Source organism: Octopus bimaculoides, chromosome 2 (genome assembly GCF_046866305.1).
Source record: "Octopus bimaculoides isolate indiv1 chromosome 2, ASM4686630v1, whole genome shotgun sequence".
NCBI classification, from domain to species: domain Eukaryota; kingdom Metazoa; phylum Mollusca; class Cephalopoda; order Octopoda; family Octopodidae; genus Octopus; species Octopus bimaculoides.
In genome coordinates, this window is record NC_142929.1 from 193,424,405 (window position 1) to 193,443,897 (window position 19,493).

The following is a 19,493-nucleotide window of genomic DNA, read 5'->3' on the forward strand; positions in this document are numbered from 1 at the left end:
GTTTTCATAATTATACTTTGGGTAAAAAAATTATTTTAAAATTTATTAATTAAACTAGATAAATCACCCCCTGCCCTCCTTTTTTTTTAGTATATTACCAAAACCCTGTATAAATGTTTGACTTTTTTTTCACAAAGTGCTCTAAAATACTTTTTCTGTTTGCTCTAACGTTTGAGATTAACTGCACTAACATGACACAGTGTTCTTACAACATGTAGTTATAACATGTAGTAACAACATGATGCAATTACATGATGTAAAATGAAGAAGAAAGTCCATATTCTTTCAATCTATTTGGAAGCTACATGTTAAGAGATTTTCTCTTTTCAAAGAGCTGTGTATGGTGTGCATGCATTTGTGTGTGTGCTTGTATGCATCCCCCTGTGTGTGTGTGTATGTGTGTGTGTGTGTGTGTGTGTGTGTGTACATTTTGCATTTGCCTCAATGTGGAACAAGATGGTTTCTTTATCCAAATTTAGTCTTTTTTTTCAGATTGTTTTCTTCATAATATTTTTGCTTCTCTTTTATATGGAAACGGTTTCAGTGGAGAAGAGATGACCAACACAAATAACTTGAACTGACATCTGGTCAGTGAGTCTGCTAGAAACAGTAGCCAAATCTTCTTCTCAATATTCTAAAAACTTTAAAACAAATTTAGGAAAGAAAATACTTATTGCAAGATTTGGAAAAAGTAAAAAATGGAATGGTCATGGAAGGGAGATCTGGGATCATAGATCTTATCAATTACAACAGATCAGTAAAATAACTTATTTCCCTTTCTTCAAACTTTTCTGTTACTCTCACCAATTGACTTTGAAAACCAGGGCCACCCCAATCAACATTGTCTGTATTGGGCTAACCTAAGCTAGGTATAGAGACAGGTGGGCTTAAATACAGGTGTGTGATGTATTAAGTCAAAGTGTGCTGTGTCCTGTTAAAAGCACCAATCCTTATCTTGGCACCGAAATAAAGCAATCAATTTTTAGGTGGTGGCTGCTTGAGAAACTGTAAGTATCTTTTTTTCTAATTCTCAGTCATAGTCAGACGTTGAGGAGAGAGGACAGGTCACTGAGAAGGTCAGGAATAGCAACAAATAAGACTTGAACTAACGACCAATTGATTGTTTAAGCAGCACATTGGCCCTTTAGCATTTAGATTTCTTTGCCAAATGTAAGACTTATTTCTTCATGTTGTTTTGAATTGATCACACATTAACTTGTAACTTCAAGATTTCAATGGTGTGTTTTTAGAATGACATTGTAGGGTAGATGTGAGAGGTTGAAGCTGGACAGTTTTTACATAAAACTGGTAGAATATTTGGGCTGGATATGACCAGATTAAATGCTAAAGGTTGAAACAAATGATTGAGTTAATTAGTTTGATATTTAATACAGCATTGCCCTCCATCAGAATCTGAGTACCTCAGCCAGTGTCCAACAAACTCCTCTCATCTTTCTGCCACCTCTTTAGTCAACTATGACCCAACATGACACACAATCTCATTTCTCTATCTTCTGAAAATTTGAGACCTTGTATGAAGGGGAGACAGAGATATTTCTACTGCTACCGTTAATCATAATTCTGGAACCATTTGATCATAACTCTTTTGTTACCATATTTCTGTTGAAATGCACTGCTTTTGTTTCAATTAATTCTGAAAATAATGAAGAACTTACTAAAATAAATTTGCCATTATTAAATGAACATTTAGAATTTTAGCATTAAATTTTCATGCAAGGTTTTAATTTATTTAAAACAGAAAACCTGATCTTGGGCATCTTGGTATCAAACGAGTTAATCTGTTGACATCCTTGCATGAATTTGCATATTAATCATTTTGCTTTTAGTCTCAATGAAATTAATGAAATTTTAACAAATTTGTTACCCAACAGCCTGGGCACCCCCTCCAGGTAAGTCCTTCTGTGCATGGACTTCATTGCAGATTTTTTTTTTTATCACCCCGTGATTGTGATTGTTTCCTTTGTATACCAATAGTATTGATGTATTGATCACATTGCATGTTCCTCTGGTGAACATTCAATAATACTCCATCTGTTGTTTGTCACTTCTCCTTATTTTAATCATCTCATGTTGTGAAGCCGTCAATGATACAACAAAAGAATATTTTACTCACTTTTCTTCCTGCATCTTCATTGATTCATGCCTTACACAAACACACACACACACACAAATGCTGAACAGTGAGAAGGAGTGCTCAATACAGCATTGGTGGATAGATATTATTTATTTATGGGTTATCAAGGCTACCAATAGTTTCATGTAAACAAATCTTCACAATTGTTCAAGCATGCTACGTGGGAACATTGGTACTCCTCCCCACTTTGGATTCCCATCCAAAATAAAGATGAGTACCAACACTTCCATGTGGTATGCTTGAACCATTATGAGGATTTCTTTACATGAAAGCCTCAGTAGCCTTATCAACCCCCAAACGAAGAATAGTATCCCATCAATGTGGTGTTGAGCACTCCTTCCCACTGTTCAGTATTTGTGTGTGTTCTAGTTCCACTTCTTTAGTTGATTGTAGGTTTAGGCTGTTTATGCACTTGAAGAGTGAATTGCAAAAATGAAATGCAGCATCCCAAAATATTTGGTTTACTCTGGCAATTCTATTCTACATAAAAAGGAGAACGAATTGTAAAATCTGTGTAGACATGTATTTAGTTCACTCCTGGTTGTCGTTGTTTTCTGTTGATTTCTTTCATCAACCCACCTCCACCTCCTGCATCATTGTGTTTCCTTTGTTTCTCCCCCTCCTCACTTCTCCAGTATGTTACCTGCTGTAGTATCTGTTGTAGTACAGTGGTAGTAGTTTATATAAAGAAACAGTTTGTGACACAAAGCTAGAAATCACCCATCAGTGTTTTTCTTTTACGCATTTTGAACATCTATTATTGTTGTTGTTATTATTGTTATTATTATTATTATTATTATTATTATTATTATTATGAAAGACTCGAATAGTTCTCACTTACCAGTTATTCTTTACTCGAAAGCAGGCAACAACAAATCCTCAAAGGTTTCAAGTAGTGCCTTCTTCTCCTCTGACTCAAAGAGACAATATTCTCCTTAGAATGTGAGCTGTACCCAACAATACTGTCTTCTGGATCACCTTTATTATTATTATTATTATTATTATTATTATTATTATTATTATTACTATTACTATTATTATTATTATTATTATTATTACTATTACTATTATTATTATTATTATTATTATTACTATTACTATTATTATTAATAACAAATTGCAGGTTTCAAGTGTTGAAAGTATCTTTATTATACAAATGTTTTATTTCCTGTTGTTGTACATCAAACATTATATTTATCTCTCTTGATATATCTAATGACATGGTTGTCTCTCACTTTTTAATGTTATTTCAAAAAATAAATTACTTTCTTTCCCATAATGGTTCTGAAAATAACTCTTTCATCAGGAATCTCCAATTCATTTTCAGAAACAACGCAAAATAACAAAGATATTTGAGGTTTTGTGGGATTTTTTTCTCTCCAAAATCTTCAAAGAAGAAAACCATCTTTTTTGGTTCCGTAGTCTTTTAGACTTAACAGTTTCTAACTGCATTTCAATCTTAGAAAAAAACAACTGTTGTCTTGAAGAGTTGAAAGCTCATTTAAACATATTAACGAGTTAAAATATTGATTAGTTAGTTGGTCAAGATTTAGATTAATCAATAACTGTACAGCATGACCAGTATTATGTTGTAGTTTCACTAAAAATGGCAAACTGGCAGAACTATGAACACACTCAGCAAAATGTTTGATGGTATGTCTTCTGGTTCTTTACGTTGTGAGTTCAGTTCTGGTGAGGATCACTTTGCTTTTCATCCTTTCAGGGTCAATAAGTACCAGTTGATTGCTGGGGATGGAGGGGGGGGGGGCTCAGTGTAATCGACTTATCCCCCACTCTGCCCCTAAATTGCTGGCCTTGTGCCAAAGGGTGAAACCATTATTATAGTTTCATTCAGTAAATAATGTTTATTGGAAATAATCTGGGATTTCTTTAACCCTTTAGCATTCAGATTACTTTGTCGAGTGTAATCCTTATTAATTCCCGTTGTTTTGAATTAATTGTGCATTATTTGGTACCTTTGAGATTTCAGTGATATAATCGATGATTTATAGAATGACATTGTGGGGTAGGTGTGAGAGGACAGATCTGGCCAGTTTGAACAAAAAAAAGAAAAACATTTAGGACAGATATGACCAGTTTGAATGCTTTAGGGTTAAAAAAAAAAATAGATAAAACAAATAAAAGCAAGGCTGTGTTGTTAAGAAGCTTACTTTGGAACCACATGACTTCAGGTTCAACCCCACTACACAGCACTTTGGTAAGTGTCTTCTACTGTAACCCTGGGCCAACCAATTCTTTCTGAGTGGATATAGTTGATGGAAACTACTTGTGTGTGTGTGTGTGTGTGCCTTTGTATTTGTCTTCCACCACCACTTGACAACTGCTGTTGGTTTGTTTATGTCCTTATAACTTAGCAGTTCAGCAAAATCCTGAAAGAGCATTTTCTAAACTTCCATATTAGAGAAGATTTTAATGCATGAATTGGTGGCTACTGTCAGCTTCCAAAAGTACCATCTTTGAAATCACAAGCAAAAACACTCTACTGTGCCAGTCTAATATTTAGGGATCCTCAGCCTTTCAACTGCTTTTCTAAAGAAATCAGAAATATATAAATGTGCTGTGCGTGAGAAGACCCGGCAAGCCAAGTAAGATCGTTGCCAGTGCCCCTGGACTGGCTCTTGTGCGGGTGGCACATGAGATGCACCATTTTGAGCGTGGCCGTTGCCAGTACCGCCTGACTGGCTCCTGTAGGATTTTCGAGTGAGATCGTTGCCAGTGCCCCTGGACTGGCTTGTGCGGGTGGCACATAAAAGACACCATTTCGAGCGTGGCCGTTTTCGTGCGGGTGACACGTAAAAGCACCCACTACACTCTCTGAGTGGTTGGCATTAGGAAGGGCATCCAGCTGTAGAAACTCTGCCAAATTAGATTGGAGCCTGGTGTTGCCATCCGGTTTCACCAGTCCTCAGTCAAATCGTCCAACCCATGCTAGCATGGAAAGCGGACGTTAAACGACGATGATGATGATGATGATGATAAAAAAACTCTACTGAAACATTAAAAAAACAACATTGGATAAACTCCTAATGATGATACCAGACCAGCCAAGCATACAAGGATACACTCGGGGAAGATCAGCTTCTACAGACTCAATCATAGACCAACTTCGTGCCATAAAGTGGCAACAAAACTGTTAGAAAATAAAGGCAGTGCTCCAGCATGGTCGTAGTCTTACAGCTGATGTGGTTGGGAAGCAAACTTCTTACCACACAGCTGCCTAGATGCTGTATAACTCCTTGGGAAAGGTTAAAAGAGCGGAAAGGAAGCAGCTAGAAGTGCCCAGGACACGGAATGGAACCCGTATCAACAACAATAAACAGCTCCTACAACCCTTCATCATTGTTTCTGTGGAGTTAAATTACCAAACTACTTAATCTTCTTCATCATCATCATCATTTACATGTACTTCTATTATTCCTGATGTAAAGAATGGTTATATTGTTCCTGTTGTCGTTAAGGTCATTCCTTTCTCCTTGTCTTGACATCAGAGGATGCCTGTAAACAAGCACCACCGTCCTAAAAGTGTAAACCATCTCTGACCACAGGAAGGAAATGTTACCTTTGTTTGGATGCAGGTGAGGATTGGGGATAGAAACGGTGTCTGGCCATAGAGAATCTGCCTCAACAAATTCCATCTGACCCATGCCAGCATGGAAAAGTGGACGTTAAATGATGATGGTGCACTCATACCAGTGCCACGTGGGTAGCACTCATGCTGGTTCCATGTGAAAAGTACCCAGCACACCCTGTAAAATGGTTTAGGGTGGGCGTCCAGCTATAGAAACCATACCAAAACAGATGACTGGAGCCTGGTATGGGCCCTTCCCCACCACTCCCAACCTTTCCACCTCCTGTCAAACCATCCAACCCATGCCAGCATGGAAAACGGGTTAAATGATGAACCTGAACCAACCCACTCCATATGTAAATGTATAGACATTGGTAAATAAATATAGGAGAGAAGGGGTTGAAGATGGGGAAATAAATAAATGGAAAGAGAAACAAATCAACACTCGTACATGAGAAGCCAAAGGGACCCACAACCACATGATGTGAGAAAACTGATCAAGTAATGACTGGGCCAAGCGACATCAATATAACTAGTTGAAGATTTGTACACGTAGACTCTACCGACTTAAAAATCATGCAACATAGGCTTTTTATTGCAAAAATTCACTTCTCTTGTTTTATTCTCTTGTTTTATATTGTGACTGTGATGTTTTGTGTTTCTGAGTGCAAAGGGTTGGTGAAGTGACATGCAGACATGTAAGTAGGCCAAGAGAGGTACAGATATGACATGTATATAGCACAGGAATGCAAGTATGATGTATGTATACCAAAAGTACAGATATTACATATATAGGAGTACAGATATTACATGTATAGGAGTACAGATATTACATATATAGGAGTACAGATATTACATATATAGGAGTACAGATACAATAAACAGGGAACATGCCATACACATACAGGCATTTGGATACAAGACCAACAAAGCTGAATGTAAATTTCAATTTAAATTTCTTTTCCTCGTTAAAGAAACTAATCAAAATCATTCTGATATGAAACCACATTGCCATTTATGAAATTTCTCATTGTAAAAAATTTTAATTAATTTTTCTCGTTATCTTTTTCAAATTTCTAAATTGTAGATGATGATTTTTTAATATTCCAGATATTTTTCTCATAACTGTTGTTGTTGTCATTAATATTGTTATCAAAACTATTTTATATTTGTAGGTTATGGGCCGATGCCAACAGCTCCAGGTAAGTTCACTTCTTCTCTTTCCCTCTCTCTTCTTCCATCCTCACCATCACTCCATGTACAAAGTGTCACAGTCTACCTAAATTCATTCACCAAACAATAAGCAATTTTCTTTTACCAAATGTTAGCCTGACATTCATTAGTCAGGTATCATCCCATTATTCATTAGTCACACCCCCAACAAAACCACCCCGCCCCTGCCCATATTTAGTGTTGGAGAATAACATTTCCAGCAATCTCTTTTTCTCACAAAAGATTCCGAAATCGTATGAACATTCTCTAGATTTCCACCACCACCAAACTCTCTTTTATATTCTCCAATCCCGAGAATATTTTTAGAAACTAAATCCATTCTCCATCATCTCAGATAATTCCATTATTCTTCCTGTCTTCTTTCTACAAGAGCTTTTCAGCTCAACTTTTTATCTTATTTATCATTTTTTTTTTTTTTAATATTTCTTTTTCTCTTCATTGAATTCGAATAGATTAGGGAACCGGTGACCTGTTTATTGTGTGAGAAATCTAAAAATGTGATATTTTAGAATCGTTGTTGTGCTTCAGACATAATTCCTTGTCTTGGCTTCAAAGACTAAAATGGGTTTTATTTCTATTTTTAGGCAGTGTATTATTATTGTGAAGATTTGAAGGACATTTGGTTGTTATTTCTAGCAGGTTGTGAGACTACAGATTAAAAAAGGAAGTTGAAGAATTAGGATGGGGGGAGAAATTCTGTGTCAATGAGAAAGCCTCTAAATGGTCACTTCATCTGCTAGAAATAGCAGACAAATAACATAACTACCTTAAGAAAATTAGGTCAGGCATAGCCGTGTGGTTAAGGAGTTTGCTTCCCAACAAGTGCCAGTAAGGCGACGCTGGTAATGATCACACTCAAATTTGACTAAAAATACCCTGACTCTTTTATGTTCAAACTCACCAGATCTGGTCTCTCACACTGACCCTACAAAGTCATTCTAAAAATAAATCACAACACTGAAATCTCAAAGCTATAAGTTAAAGCATGATTAACTGAAAGCAATGGGGATAATGATTATCTTTGACAAAAGGTTAACGACATCAATAACCTACAGATATAATTCTACCTGTCCATCTGTGATTATAACGAAGCTGTTTGTTAATTAGTTATGAGTAATTTTTACTAAAAGAAAGCAAGTATTAAAGTCTACACTTGTCTATTTATGATTTAATTGAACGGTGGCACTGAAATGTCTGCAAGTCTTCCTGAATTTCACTAGAAATTCCTGAATGAAGAATTCTCATTGCTAAATGGTTCATCAATTCTAAAATCTGCTGAGATTTCTATCAGAAAAGTAAACAGTTTTGTAAGAATTTTAAGGAGTTGCCATTTGCACCAGTTGAGTTGTATGCCAACACTCCACCACCTCCATCACCTCCACACACACAAAGAGGAAGTCCCCTAAAGAGATAACTTTTGTTGTTTACTGATGAAGATCAAAACTAAACAAGAAAATAGGTGAAACTAATTAACATTTAATTGCTATTAAGGTTTAATTCTTGATTATAATGTCAGAAATCTTTTAGAGAGAGAGAGAGAGAGAAGTAAATGCTTTTATTCTCTCTCTCTTCTTTTCTCTCTCATTCTCTCTTTGGAATTTGACTTAGTATACCCCCACCCACATCACTTCCACCCCATCACCACCACCACACTACCACCCACACATGTTGTTTTCTCATTGATTTTCTTTGTTTCTTTCTGCAGATTCTCTTCCTCATCTAATTTTGTTATCATTTCTAATTTTTAATTAATTTTTCTTTTAACTTTAACTTCGATATATTTCCTGTATGTGGATGTAAAACTGTGTGTGTGTGTGTGCATACACACACTCACACACACACACACAAGTGCGAAGTGCTGACATAGCTGTTTGGTCTGGAATTTCAATTCCCATCCGCATTGCTTTGGGTTCTGTCCCACTGCATGTCACCTTGTGTAGGTGTCCAAGTATTCTCTCTGTTTTATGTCCAAGCTGTTAAGATCAGGCCTCTCACACCTACCCTACAATCTCGTTCTTGAACAATCATATCTTTGAAATCTCAGCTATGAGAAAATTGAAAGCCAGTGCCGCCTGACTGTCCCCTGTGCCGGTGGCACATAAAAAGCACCCACTACACTCTTGGAGTGGTTGGCATTAGGAAGGGCATCCAGCTGTAGAAACTTTGTCAGATCAGATTGGAGCCTGGTGCAGCCATCTGGTTCGCCAGTCCTCAGTCAAACTGTCCAACCCATGCCAGCATGGAAAACAGACGTTAAACAATGACGATGATGAGAAAGACTAAGTAATACCTTCGACAGAGTAATCCGAAAGCTAAAGGGTTATGCTTAACCAACCAAAACCTAGAATGGATTTGGTTGGAAACTGAAAGAAGCCTGCGGTATATGCATGTATGGGTATGTTTTTGTATCTCCTTATCTTGACATCTCACAACATTGTAAAAAGGCATCAACATCATACGAGTGATGTCCTTCGTTTCCAATCTTCCATGAAAACATGTCTGGCCTGGAAGAAATATTACTTTGCTTGGAAACAGGTGAGGGTTATCCAGCTCCCTTCCTGCCTCAACCCTCATTCATCATTTAGTAAACTCACACCACTCCTACATCTCTACTCATCCCTTACTTTCTCTGATTCTTGCAACTCCCACCACCACCACCAGCCACCCTTCCTGTTCTTATACTCCCCCACCCTGACTCTCTCTCTCTCTCTCTCTCTCTCTCTCTCTCTCTCTCTCTATCATCATCATCATCATCATCATCATCATCATCAACATTATTTCTCTTTCCAGCACTACACACATCACTTCTGTCCATTTTTCTATAATGCGAGTAGCCATGTAGCTCCTTCACAGCAAGAAACCTGTTCATTTCTGGCCCCTTCTCTCATCTCCACAAAGCTGCCTCTCTCTCAACTGTAGCCCCACTCCTTCAAAGGGGTTCTTAGTACTGCAAGCTGCATGGAAATCTCACTGGTGCTGTAAACAAAGCACCCACTACACTCTTTAAAGTGATTGGCCCTAGAAAGGACATTCAGCTGTGAAAACTATGTCAAAGGAGACCTTGGAACTTGGTACAGTCCTCTGACTTGTTGGATGCTGTCAAATCATCCAGTTCCTGAAAGATGATAATGCATATAAGTATAGATACATATGCAAGGTACCTTTTATTTAAGTACCTAATTCAACTGAATTCTGAGTGTGAAAAGATGTTTCCAAAAGTCATTGGGGCTGTGTTGTCTTTTTCTTTGATTCTGTAAGCATGTTCATGAATGTTTGGTTTATGAAATTCAAAAAGGTGGCCAAGGTTTTTGTTAGGAAGATGGTGAATAATCTTGTGCCATCTTCTCACCCCAAATGATACTTACTTCTTCAATTGCTACTCTTTGATTGCAGTGCTCCCACAGACGACCGTTGTCATCCAGCAACACCCACAGATTTTGCATTTTGGTGAATCCTCCGTACAAACTCGTTGTCCCAAGTGTAATGCTGACATCATGACAAGTATTCATTATGAAACTGGGAACCTAAGCTGGGTCATTTGCCTCCTCCTCAGTTTCTTTGCGTAAGTCAAAAAATAGAAACAAGAAGCAATTTCTTTCTTTTCTGTCCAATATTGATCTTCATTTAAAACTGAAGTGATGGGGAAATCCGCCGGGAAAGCAGATGCACAAGAGTTAGTGTATTACTGGTATATAGGCTGTGTGAGGAGAAGCTTTGCTTCCCAGCCACATGGCTCTAGGTTCAGTCCCACTGTGTGGCTCCTCGGACAAGTGTCTTCTGCTATAACCTTGGGCTGTCCAAAGCCTTCGGAGTAAGTTTGGTTGATGGAAACTGAAAGCAGCCTCTTTGTGTGTGTTTTCCACTACTTCTTGACAGCTGGTTTACATTTCAGTAACTTAGTGGTTCATCAAAAGACACCAATGAAATAAGTACCAGGTTTAAAACAAACAAGTACTGGGGTCAATTCATTCAACTAAAGTTTCAAGGCGGTGCCCCAGCATGTCCACAGTCTGACTGAAACAAACAAAAGATAGCTGTACCCTAAATAGGGTCCACCTGGAATTCACTGATATGTTGTCAAAAACGTGTGGGTGAGAAAGAGAAAGAGAGAATATGTACACACACACCCATGCCTATATTCATACCTATTTTCCACTGCATTAATCCCTTTGAGAAAGGCTTGAATATCACAACATCCTTATTCACTTTTGCCACCTCCGTCTATAAAAAGTAAAACCTGGATTTATTAACAAACCTTAGCACAAGCATGAACATCACAACAGCTACTTCACACCACTAGAACTCAATACAGTTGATTGTCCAGTGATAGTGTTTGATTAAATCTATTTTATAAAACCTTTTCTGAAATGTTTTAATGTCTAGGCTTAGCTTCTTGTTAAAATTATCGTTTTTCACATTATTGACCTCATCTTTTGAGATAAAACTATAATTTTTGATATTCTATGTGTGGATATGGGCATGGTGCCAGACTGACCGAACCCACCTGATAAAGATTGAAGATCAAACTGATTGACATGCAGTGTGGATGTTAAAATAGTCTTCATTTGTAAAGATAACGTTTAACCCTTATTCTGTTTCTGTTGACCGATGCTACCTTTGTTTCAATTAATTTTGAAAATAATGAAGAATTTAGTAAAATAACTTTGTCATTTTTAAGCTGTCGTTTGAAACGTAAATTAATATAAAATTTTAATGGGAAGTTTTAATTAAGATCCCTTTAAAACAGGAAACTTGTATCATAGAAACAATAACGGTCTGAGGCAGGTTGGTGTGCAAAGGCTTAATTAATGCTTCAAACCATTATAATATTATTAATTAAAACAATTATATTATTATTAATTAAAACAATAATATTTAGTAATTTTAAAATCTCATTCTTACTTTATTTTGTTGTTTATTTGTATTTTTCTTCTTTTCTTTTCCAGTTGTATTTGTGGCTGTTGCTTAATTCCATTCTGCATGGATAGTACCAAAGACATTGTCCACACATGTCCAAACTGTTCTCATTTTATCGGCCGTTATTCACGCCTCTGAGATACCACCATACATATATATATATATATATATATATATATATATACCAAAAGGAACAAAAGATAAAACCTGAAATTATTCCAAAAACTCAAGTGGTCAGTTAAAACCGACCGATAGGTTTAGGATATCCTGTGACAAATTACTGGCACTTCTTTCTTCCTGCAGCTGTTCCCATCCAAGTCTTCTTCCTCTTCTTCATGCTGTCGTCTCTCCATATTCAATGTCTGCCTTACATTATTTATTTAGACTTTCTGTTTATTTTTTATTTGTAACAGTCTCTCTCTCTCTCTCTCTCAAAACAATAGTTGGTGTGTGGTAGCAGGGAACACTTGCCCTAAAGATCATGCCCTACAATTACTAAACTTGACACTAATCCTTAGCCCTATTAACCCAGCTGTTCCCTATGCTCCAGCTTGGGCAACTTAGTGTTACTAACCTTTACCATACTCAAACTAAATTGTATACATAAACACATACACACTCATTAATACAGTAATTAATCTTCAGTAGGGAGACAAATATTTGTTAACTCACTAATGAATCATACAACTAATGATTGTGTTATGCAAATGAAGGGCTCTGATCCATTTTCCAGTTGCAGTTCACCTGGAAAAACCTATGTGTGTGTTTATGTGTGTATATAGATAGATAGATGGATGATAGAGAGATATAGAGAGAGAGAGACTCCTAAACAGTATATGTATGTGTATGTATGCATTTATGGTGTATCATATATATAGATAACAACATTCCTTTGTATCGCATGAAACTATATTTCTAAATTTAGCTCCTGTAGATGTAGGGTTTTGATTGTGCTCGTTCATTTACTCTTCTAATTAGGTATAATTTAATGTACATCTCCATGCATAAATACATGTGTATGTGGTGTGTGTATATATATATATATATATATATATATATATATATAATTTAATGTACACAGTATAAAGATAAGGGTTACTAATAGTTTCTTGCTGTGAAGACATGTTTCCAGGCAGGTTTGAGACACATACCTTGTGTCTCTGAGCAACCTTCAACAAACTATTAGCAGCTCCTATCTTTATACTGTGAACTCATTAAATGACATCTCTCACAGAATGGAATACATTTTTTGGTTGATCTTACCATAACAGAACAGTAAACTATACATACACACACATATATATATTTTATTTTTTAAGATCTTTTCTTAGTTGTAGTGCACCTGAGCATTGTATACAACAATTTCCTTCATTATACCATATATATATATATATATTTACACACACACACACACACACCCATGCCAGCATGAAAAACGGACGTTAAACGATGATGATGATGATGATAGTGTTAGGCAAAGAGATGTAATTCATGTTAGCATGAGTTAGAAATGGTCTTTTCTCTTGCGGCTAATTTTGCCGCTTGTTGCAATCCTTTGTCATTTCCTTCAGGAATTTTGCAGAAATGCAGGATATAAAAACCAGATCCTGGAGTGACACAAGACATGCTGACTAATACAGCATTTGTACTTCTTCCTAAAGTACACCAACATAACATAGCTTTTGTTTGCATGTCTTTGATGATTCCTGCCAACAGGGACCACCACCACTAGTTTGGCAGTTCCTGGAATTTGGCTTGCCTGGTTATATTCTTGTGTGCCAGTGGATGCATGTAGTTTAGTAGTTGTATCTACCTCCATGGAAAAGGAAGGTTTGAGTGGTGCAGGGGGTAGGCAAGTTCACTGGAGCATGAAAGAAGAGTGGCATATGGACAGAGGGGAATGGCAAATACAGGGGGGAGACCTGATCAGTTGTGAATATCAACTTCTGGTGAAAGGTAGTGGAAATAGGAGTGAGGTGGGGAGGGGGTGACAGGTTGCAGTGCAGATTATTGGAAGTGTGTAGGTGTGGGGTGCAAGAGAGAGATGCACTGTGCTAGGGTCAGGAGTACAGAGGGGTGGAAACAGGAGGGGACTACCTTTGGCAAAATGAGATGGTATACATGGCTGGGGATGAAATGTGCCGTTCCATTGTCATATAATTACAGCAGATGAGAGAATAATAGTGCCGTAGTCAGAAGAATGATGGAGGGGTGAGTGTTTGGAAGGAAGGAGAATTGTCAGAGACAGATTGGGTGTAGGTGCATAAACAAATGAAATGCTTGTGTGGGTACATATATGCATGCATGTATGTATATATATATATATATATACATACACACACATACATATACACATGCACACATGCCAGTGTCCAATGCATCTCAGCATCATAAAGTGGACATTAAAATGAAGATAATTGTCATTTAGCGTCCACTTTTCCATGTTCGCATGAGTTGGATGGAATTTGTTGAGGCAGATTTTCTGCTGTTGGATACTCTTCCTGTTGCTAACCCTTTATCCATTTCCAAGTAGAGTAATAGTCTTCATGTTTTCATATTAGATTGGAAAAGGACACCACTTGCGTGAGGGTGACATTCGTTTATACCATCATGTGATATCTAGACAAGGAGGCAGTAACACACACGCTCACACACACATACACACACATATAATAGCCTTCTGTCAGTTTCTGCCTACCAGACCCACTCACAAGGTTTTGGCCAGCCCAAGGCTGTTGTAGAAGACACTTGCCCAAGGTGCCATGCCATGGGACTGAACTCGAGACCATGTGGTTGGGAGGCAAACTTTTTACATACACATGACCACTGGTACCAGTCAATGAAATGCTTAAGATTTAAATTAATGAAAATGATAATAGAGTTTCTTAACTTTGAGGCACATCTGGTCATGACTTCAAACCTATAATAATTGTGCATTTGGAGAAGACACACAACATATGAAATAATGTTGATCCTGTAAATATGGTAACCTAATTCTTCTTGTAATTTCCAAAGGAACCACAACACAAGGCTAAAGGATTGGACAGTTAACATGGTTGTTGTTCACCCTTTATTTACTATAGGGCAATGTATATAGGGCTTGTTAAGGAATCTAACTTCTAAAATATTGGTCAGAATTATCAACTTTATCTCACTCTCCAGAGACTCTTGGTGGATAAATCAATTGGGCTTACAACCAAAACTCTCAACTCTAAACATGTTGATTGGTGTGTTGCCCATGATTCCCACAGTTAAAATTTTGCCTAAATTCAGATTTGAACTCATTTCTAATGAATTCCCCAAAATCCAAATGAAAAAGGTTGAAGCTTTAAGACAACAACAGTAATTTTATGTTTGTTAGGGATTTGTGAAATTGAGGATTCGTTATTTTTCTTATCACAGATGTGACCTCTGCTGGTTCTCAATTACCCTCACCACTAGGGTACAGTGAAAAGTTCCCTATTCTTATTCTAAAGGATTAAGTCTTGAGCACTTACTAATTATCTAACTGCTGCTACTACTGCTACTATGACAACTACTACTACTGCTACTGCTGCGACTGTCATCCCACTTATTCTATTTCTCCTCGTTCTTGAAATTTTAAGTTCTGATGTTGATAATAATTAGCAAAACAAGGCAATAATCTGACGGAATCGTTAGTGTGCCAAACGAGATGCTTCGAGGCATTTCGTCTGTTTTTGTTCTGAGTTCAAATTCTGCCAAGGTCAGCTTTGCCTTTAATCCTTTCAGGGTCGATGAAATAAAGTGCCAGTTAAGTAGTGAGGTTGATGTATTCAACTATCCCCCCTCCCCCAAATGTCAGGCCTTGGGTGGGGGGCAATAGTTGAAAGGATTATTAGTATTGACAATCCTTATTTTGAAAATACATTCCCTCTCCAATTTTTGGTTGACTCACCCCCCCTCTCTCACCTCCTACCACTCCCCAGTCTCTTGCCAATAACAACACCACTTTCTCTGTATTTCTCAAGAGTCAAAACCCCCCAAAATGTTTGACGCCCCCCTTCACCCCTCTCCCTCACAGCAATTAAACTTCCCCAATTTTCCTATCTATTTTGAGGTTTTCATTTTTTGTGCCGTTTAAATAAACACAATGTATGTATGATGGATACATTGTACAGTGTGTATATAATGTGCAAGGTGTGTACAGTGTACAAAATATCAAAGTGCATTGCTGGCCGACAGGCGTTGTTGTACATAAGTAGAAAGTTACTGTTGTTATTGTTGTATGATGGAACACAAACAAGTCGATTGTTCTGGTTTTTATCTCCTGCACAAAGCATGTGAAGTGGTGGGCTTTATGCAGAGCCCCATCTACTTGCATACATTGTGCTTGTTCAGTTGAAACAAAAATATATCATGGAAACAAAGGAAAATGTGAATTTATTAATGGGGGAGGTGGGAAAAAAATGAGGGCGTTTTGTTTTTTTTTAGTTATATTTTGAACATTAATCTGAGATTCAACTAAAAATACATTTTTATATATTTTAAACTGTGGCTGCTAACACAAATGGGATTTGTTTGTGATTCAATTACACACACATACACACACGTGCGTGTGTGCAGTCGTATTTTACTCGTTAATGCACATTCAGAGATGAGAAGATCTATTGCTGTGGAAATATTTTTGGAAGAAGTTTCTCTTCATGAATAATGTTTGAAGAAAAACAGATTGGGCTACGGATGTCGTTAGTCACATGCATTTCTGCATTATTGCATGGCATCAGCTACAAATACGGAACCCATCCTCTGCTGCCGCATCAGGTAACTAAGAACAAATTTAGTATTTATAATTGGCAAAGCACAACGCAGCAGCCGCAATGCAGGCATCACTTGAGCTGATAGCATCATTCATAACCCAACGTTTCCACAGTAGTGAAAGGGTTTCCTACACCCAAGCGGACATGAACATGTTAAATATGACAGCACATAAACGTGTGTGGTATGTGTGTATTTATTTATATATTTGTGACTATTCACTGCTAGTTTCGAAACTCTTAAACATGGAATGCAGCGGTTTCTTGACGTTGGCCTTTAACTTCATGTTGCTTATTGATTTAATTATTTTAGAATTCTTTACTTCAATAGAAAATTAGAAAAAAATATTCAAATGTTGTTCTTCTTCTCTACCAGTGAAAGCAAAGTAATTTTTTATCACCAATTGTTAAAATTTTAACATATTGTTGAAAAATAGTTACTAAAACAAAATTTTAAAACTGCTGTTATAAACAAACAATTTGTTAAGACTTGTTAATGTTTTTTTTAATTTATTGTATGTCATTAGTTACAGTATGTGTATACACACACACACACACACACATAGAAAATTGGTAAGCTGTTGAAGCAAATAATTTGCAACCTATTTCTTAATTCTTGGTTGCAGCTCTTTCATTTTTGCCACTAATAACTCTTGGAAAGGCATGAATGTCATATAATCCTATTCCTCCTGTTCTATAAATATGTGGCTTACTGCCAAACAAAGACACCAGTAATAAGTCCTTAGAAAGCCGACTGTTTTTACCCAGATTTGCTTCCGTAGTTAAAACCAAATACATTTATATTCGTGTCCGGAAAATTCACCTTAAACATTTCTGCTGTGGGAAATTTTGCTACAAAAGAGGCACACAAGTAGACTGTAAACTAGATAACTCATTTTAAAGAAATTAACTTTCTCTAATTGGTGGGTTAATTGATGAAGTTGCCATTTTAAAGAATCGGTGGGAGGAAGGGGTCAATTATTTTTATGGCACTTTCCTACACCAAAAATGTTTACAGTGAGATTTCCTATAAACCATTTATATTTCACTGCTATTGTCTTTGAGGAAGGCACCACCCTTGATAATATCCAAATTGTTTTTTATTGTAATGGTTCCTGACACAGCCTTAGACCATTATTCATCCATTGAAAGCAATATGACAAATGTCTCTTTTATTGTGGTCGATATGTTGACTATATTTCATTAGCATTAAAGTTGTTTTAATTAACTTTTGTTTACATAATGAATATATTTTCTTTTTTATAACCTTTTCTATAAAAAATATCCTTTAACTGTTTTTTAAAACATTCAAAGTAAAATTATTATTTAAGATTACTTGGTTTTTGTATTTGGTTTGCAAGGATGTGAATTCATGTGACAAAAGAAGTTTTGTTGTGTTTTAGGAGGGTTGTTACACCAATCATAACACATGCACTGGTTCAATATCACTTCTTTATTGTTAGTCAGTTGGTTATATATCTAACCAACTAACTAATTGGTCATTTATTTAATGTGCTGGTTAAACAATCAATCGGCTGTTTCTTGGTCAGTTCTTTTGTCACCGTTTGCAACTTTTTCAGTGACTCAGCAACTTCCCCTCTCGCTCTAAAGTCTGAACCCTTGAAGAGATCACAGATGGCTAATTGACACACAAACACAAATGCAGGCAATCACATAGGTGTACACACACAACCACGCACACACGCACATGCAACACAAACAAACTGTTTGCTCTCACCCTTACTTCCTCTTCTAAGCAAACACATACACACACACAGCCAGACACAAGACCAGTTCTCAGACAGACTTAGAGCAGACCTTGGAGTGAGGGGGAAAGTCAGTGAAAAGGTCGCAGACAGCAACGAAAGAACTTTGACCAAGAAACAGCCGATTGATTGTTTAACCTGCACATTAAACAAACGATCGCTTAGTCAGTTGGTTAGATATATAACCAATTGACTGACAACGAAGATGTGATATTGAACCAGTGCGTGTGTTATTGGCATAATGGCCCTCCCAAGACATAACAATATTATTTATAGTAATACTGTTATTTTAGAAGAATATTAATCTTCATTTAACACATCTGATTTGTAAAATATTTAAAACATTAAAATGGTGAAAAAAAAAATAGAATTTAAGAGAATATTTTGAGTAAGTAAGCCAGATAAGGTGAGAGGAATGGTTTTTGATGAAACACCTTGTATTTTCTGTAATTCTTTTACATTCTTGACTCAAATCTTGCCTCTGTTCACTTTGCATACATCTGGTGCCAATAAAATACTACAATTATTTTATTGGAATTGAGTTCACTGAATAATTATAAGTTTATTTCATGATTTTCCTTTTTTTTTTTTTTTCATTTTCTGCTAATGTTGTTGTTGTTGTTAATGATGATACCTGGCTCTCCATGTGTACTCTTGCAGCAGAGAGGTTAGTCAGATACTTAGGGTGTGTACCTGAGGTGTGTATATATATATATATATATATATTATGGTTATTATTATTAGTTTGTCACCAAATGACTATGAGTCATAAATCACAGTATTTCAACTCTGAATTAATCTAACTCTACTCTATTTCACCAGATGGAGTCCATTTTTCTACTTATTGCACACACATTCATTTAACTGTTTGTTCATTATATATAACTGTTTGAATGAACCTTGAGAAGTGAAAGAAAGTTGCCATGAAACTCTTTATATATATATATATATATATATATATATATATATATATATATGGGAGGGTGTATAATGTGTGTGTTACCCATTAAAACCCAAATCAATAACACCACTTCAAATGTCTTATTTTCTCACATTGC

At 36.5% G+C, this 19,493-nt stretch overlaps 1 protein-coding gene across 4 annotated transcripts in view; it reads left to right on the plus strand.

Moving 5' to 3' along the window:
- The window catches only part of LOC106871095 (lipopolysaccharide-induced tumor necrosis factor-alpha factor homolog), a 50,483-nt gene extending 31,519 nt beyond the window's left edge, over positions 1-18,964 (plus strand). For 2 of the 4 annotated variants that reach the window (XM_014917393.3, XM_014917395.3), the window contains 3 exons: positions 6,920-6,946; positions 10,371-10,539; positions 11,924-18,964. In XM_014917393.3, the coding sequence (XP_014772879.1) occupies positions 6,920-6,946; positions 10,371-10,539; positions 11,924-12,032 (305 nt within the window). In that variant the 3' untranslated portion in view covers positions 12,033-18,964. Of the gene's footprint in view, positions 1-1,892; positions 1,911-6,919; positions 6,947-10,370; positions 10,540-11,923 lie in introns of all 4 variants that reach the window. The other 2 variants (XM_014917392.3, XM_052965823.2) reach the window with 2 other exon arrangements.
- The last annotated feature ends 529 nt before the right edge of the window (positions 18,965-19,493 follow it).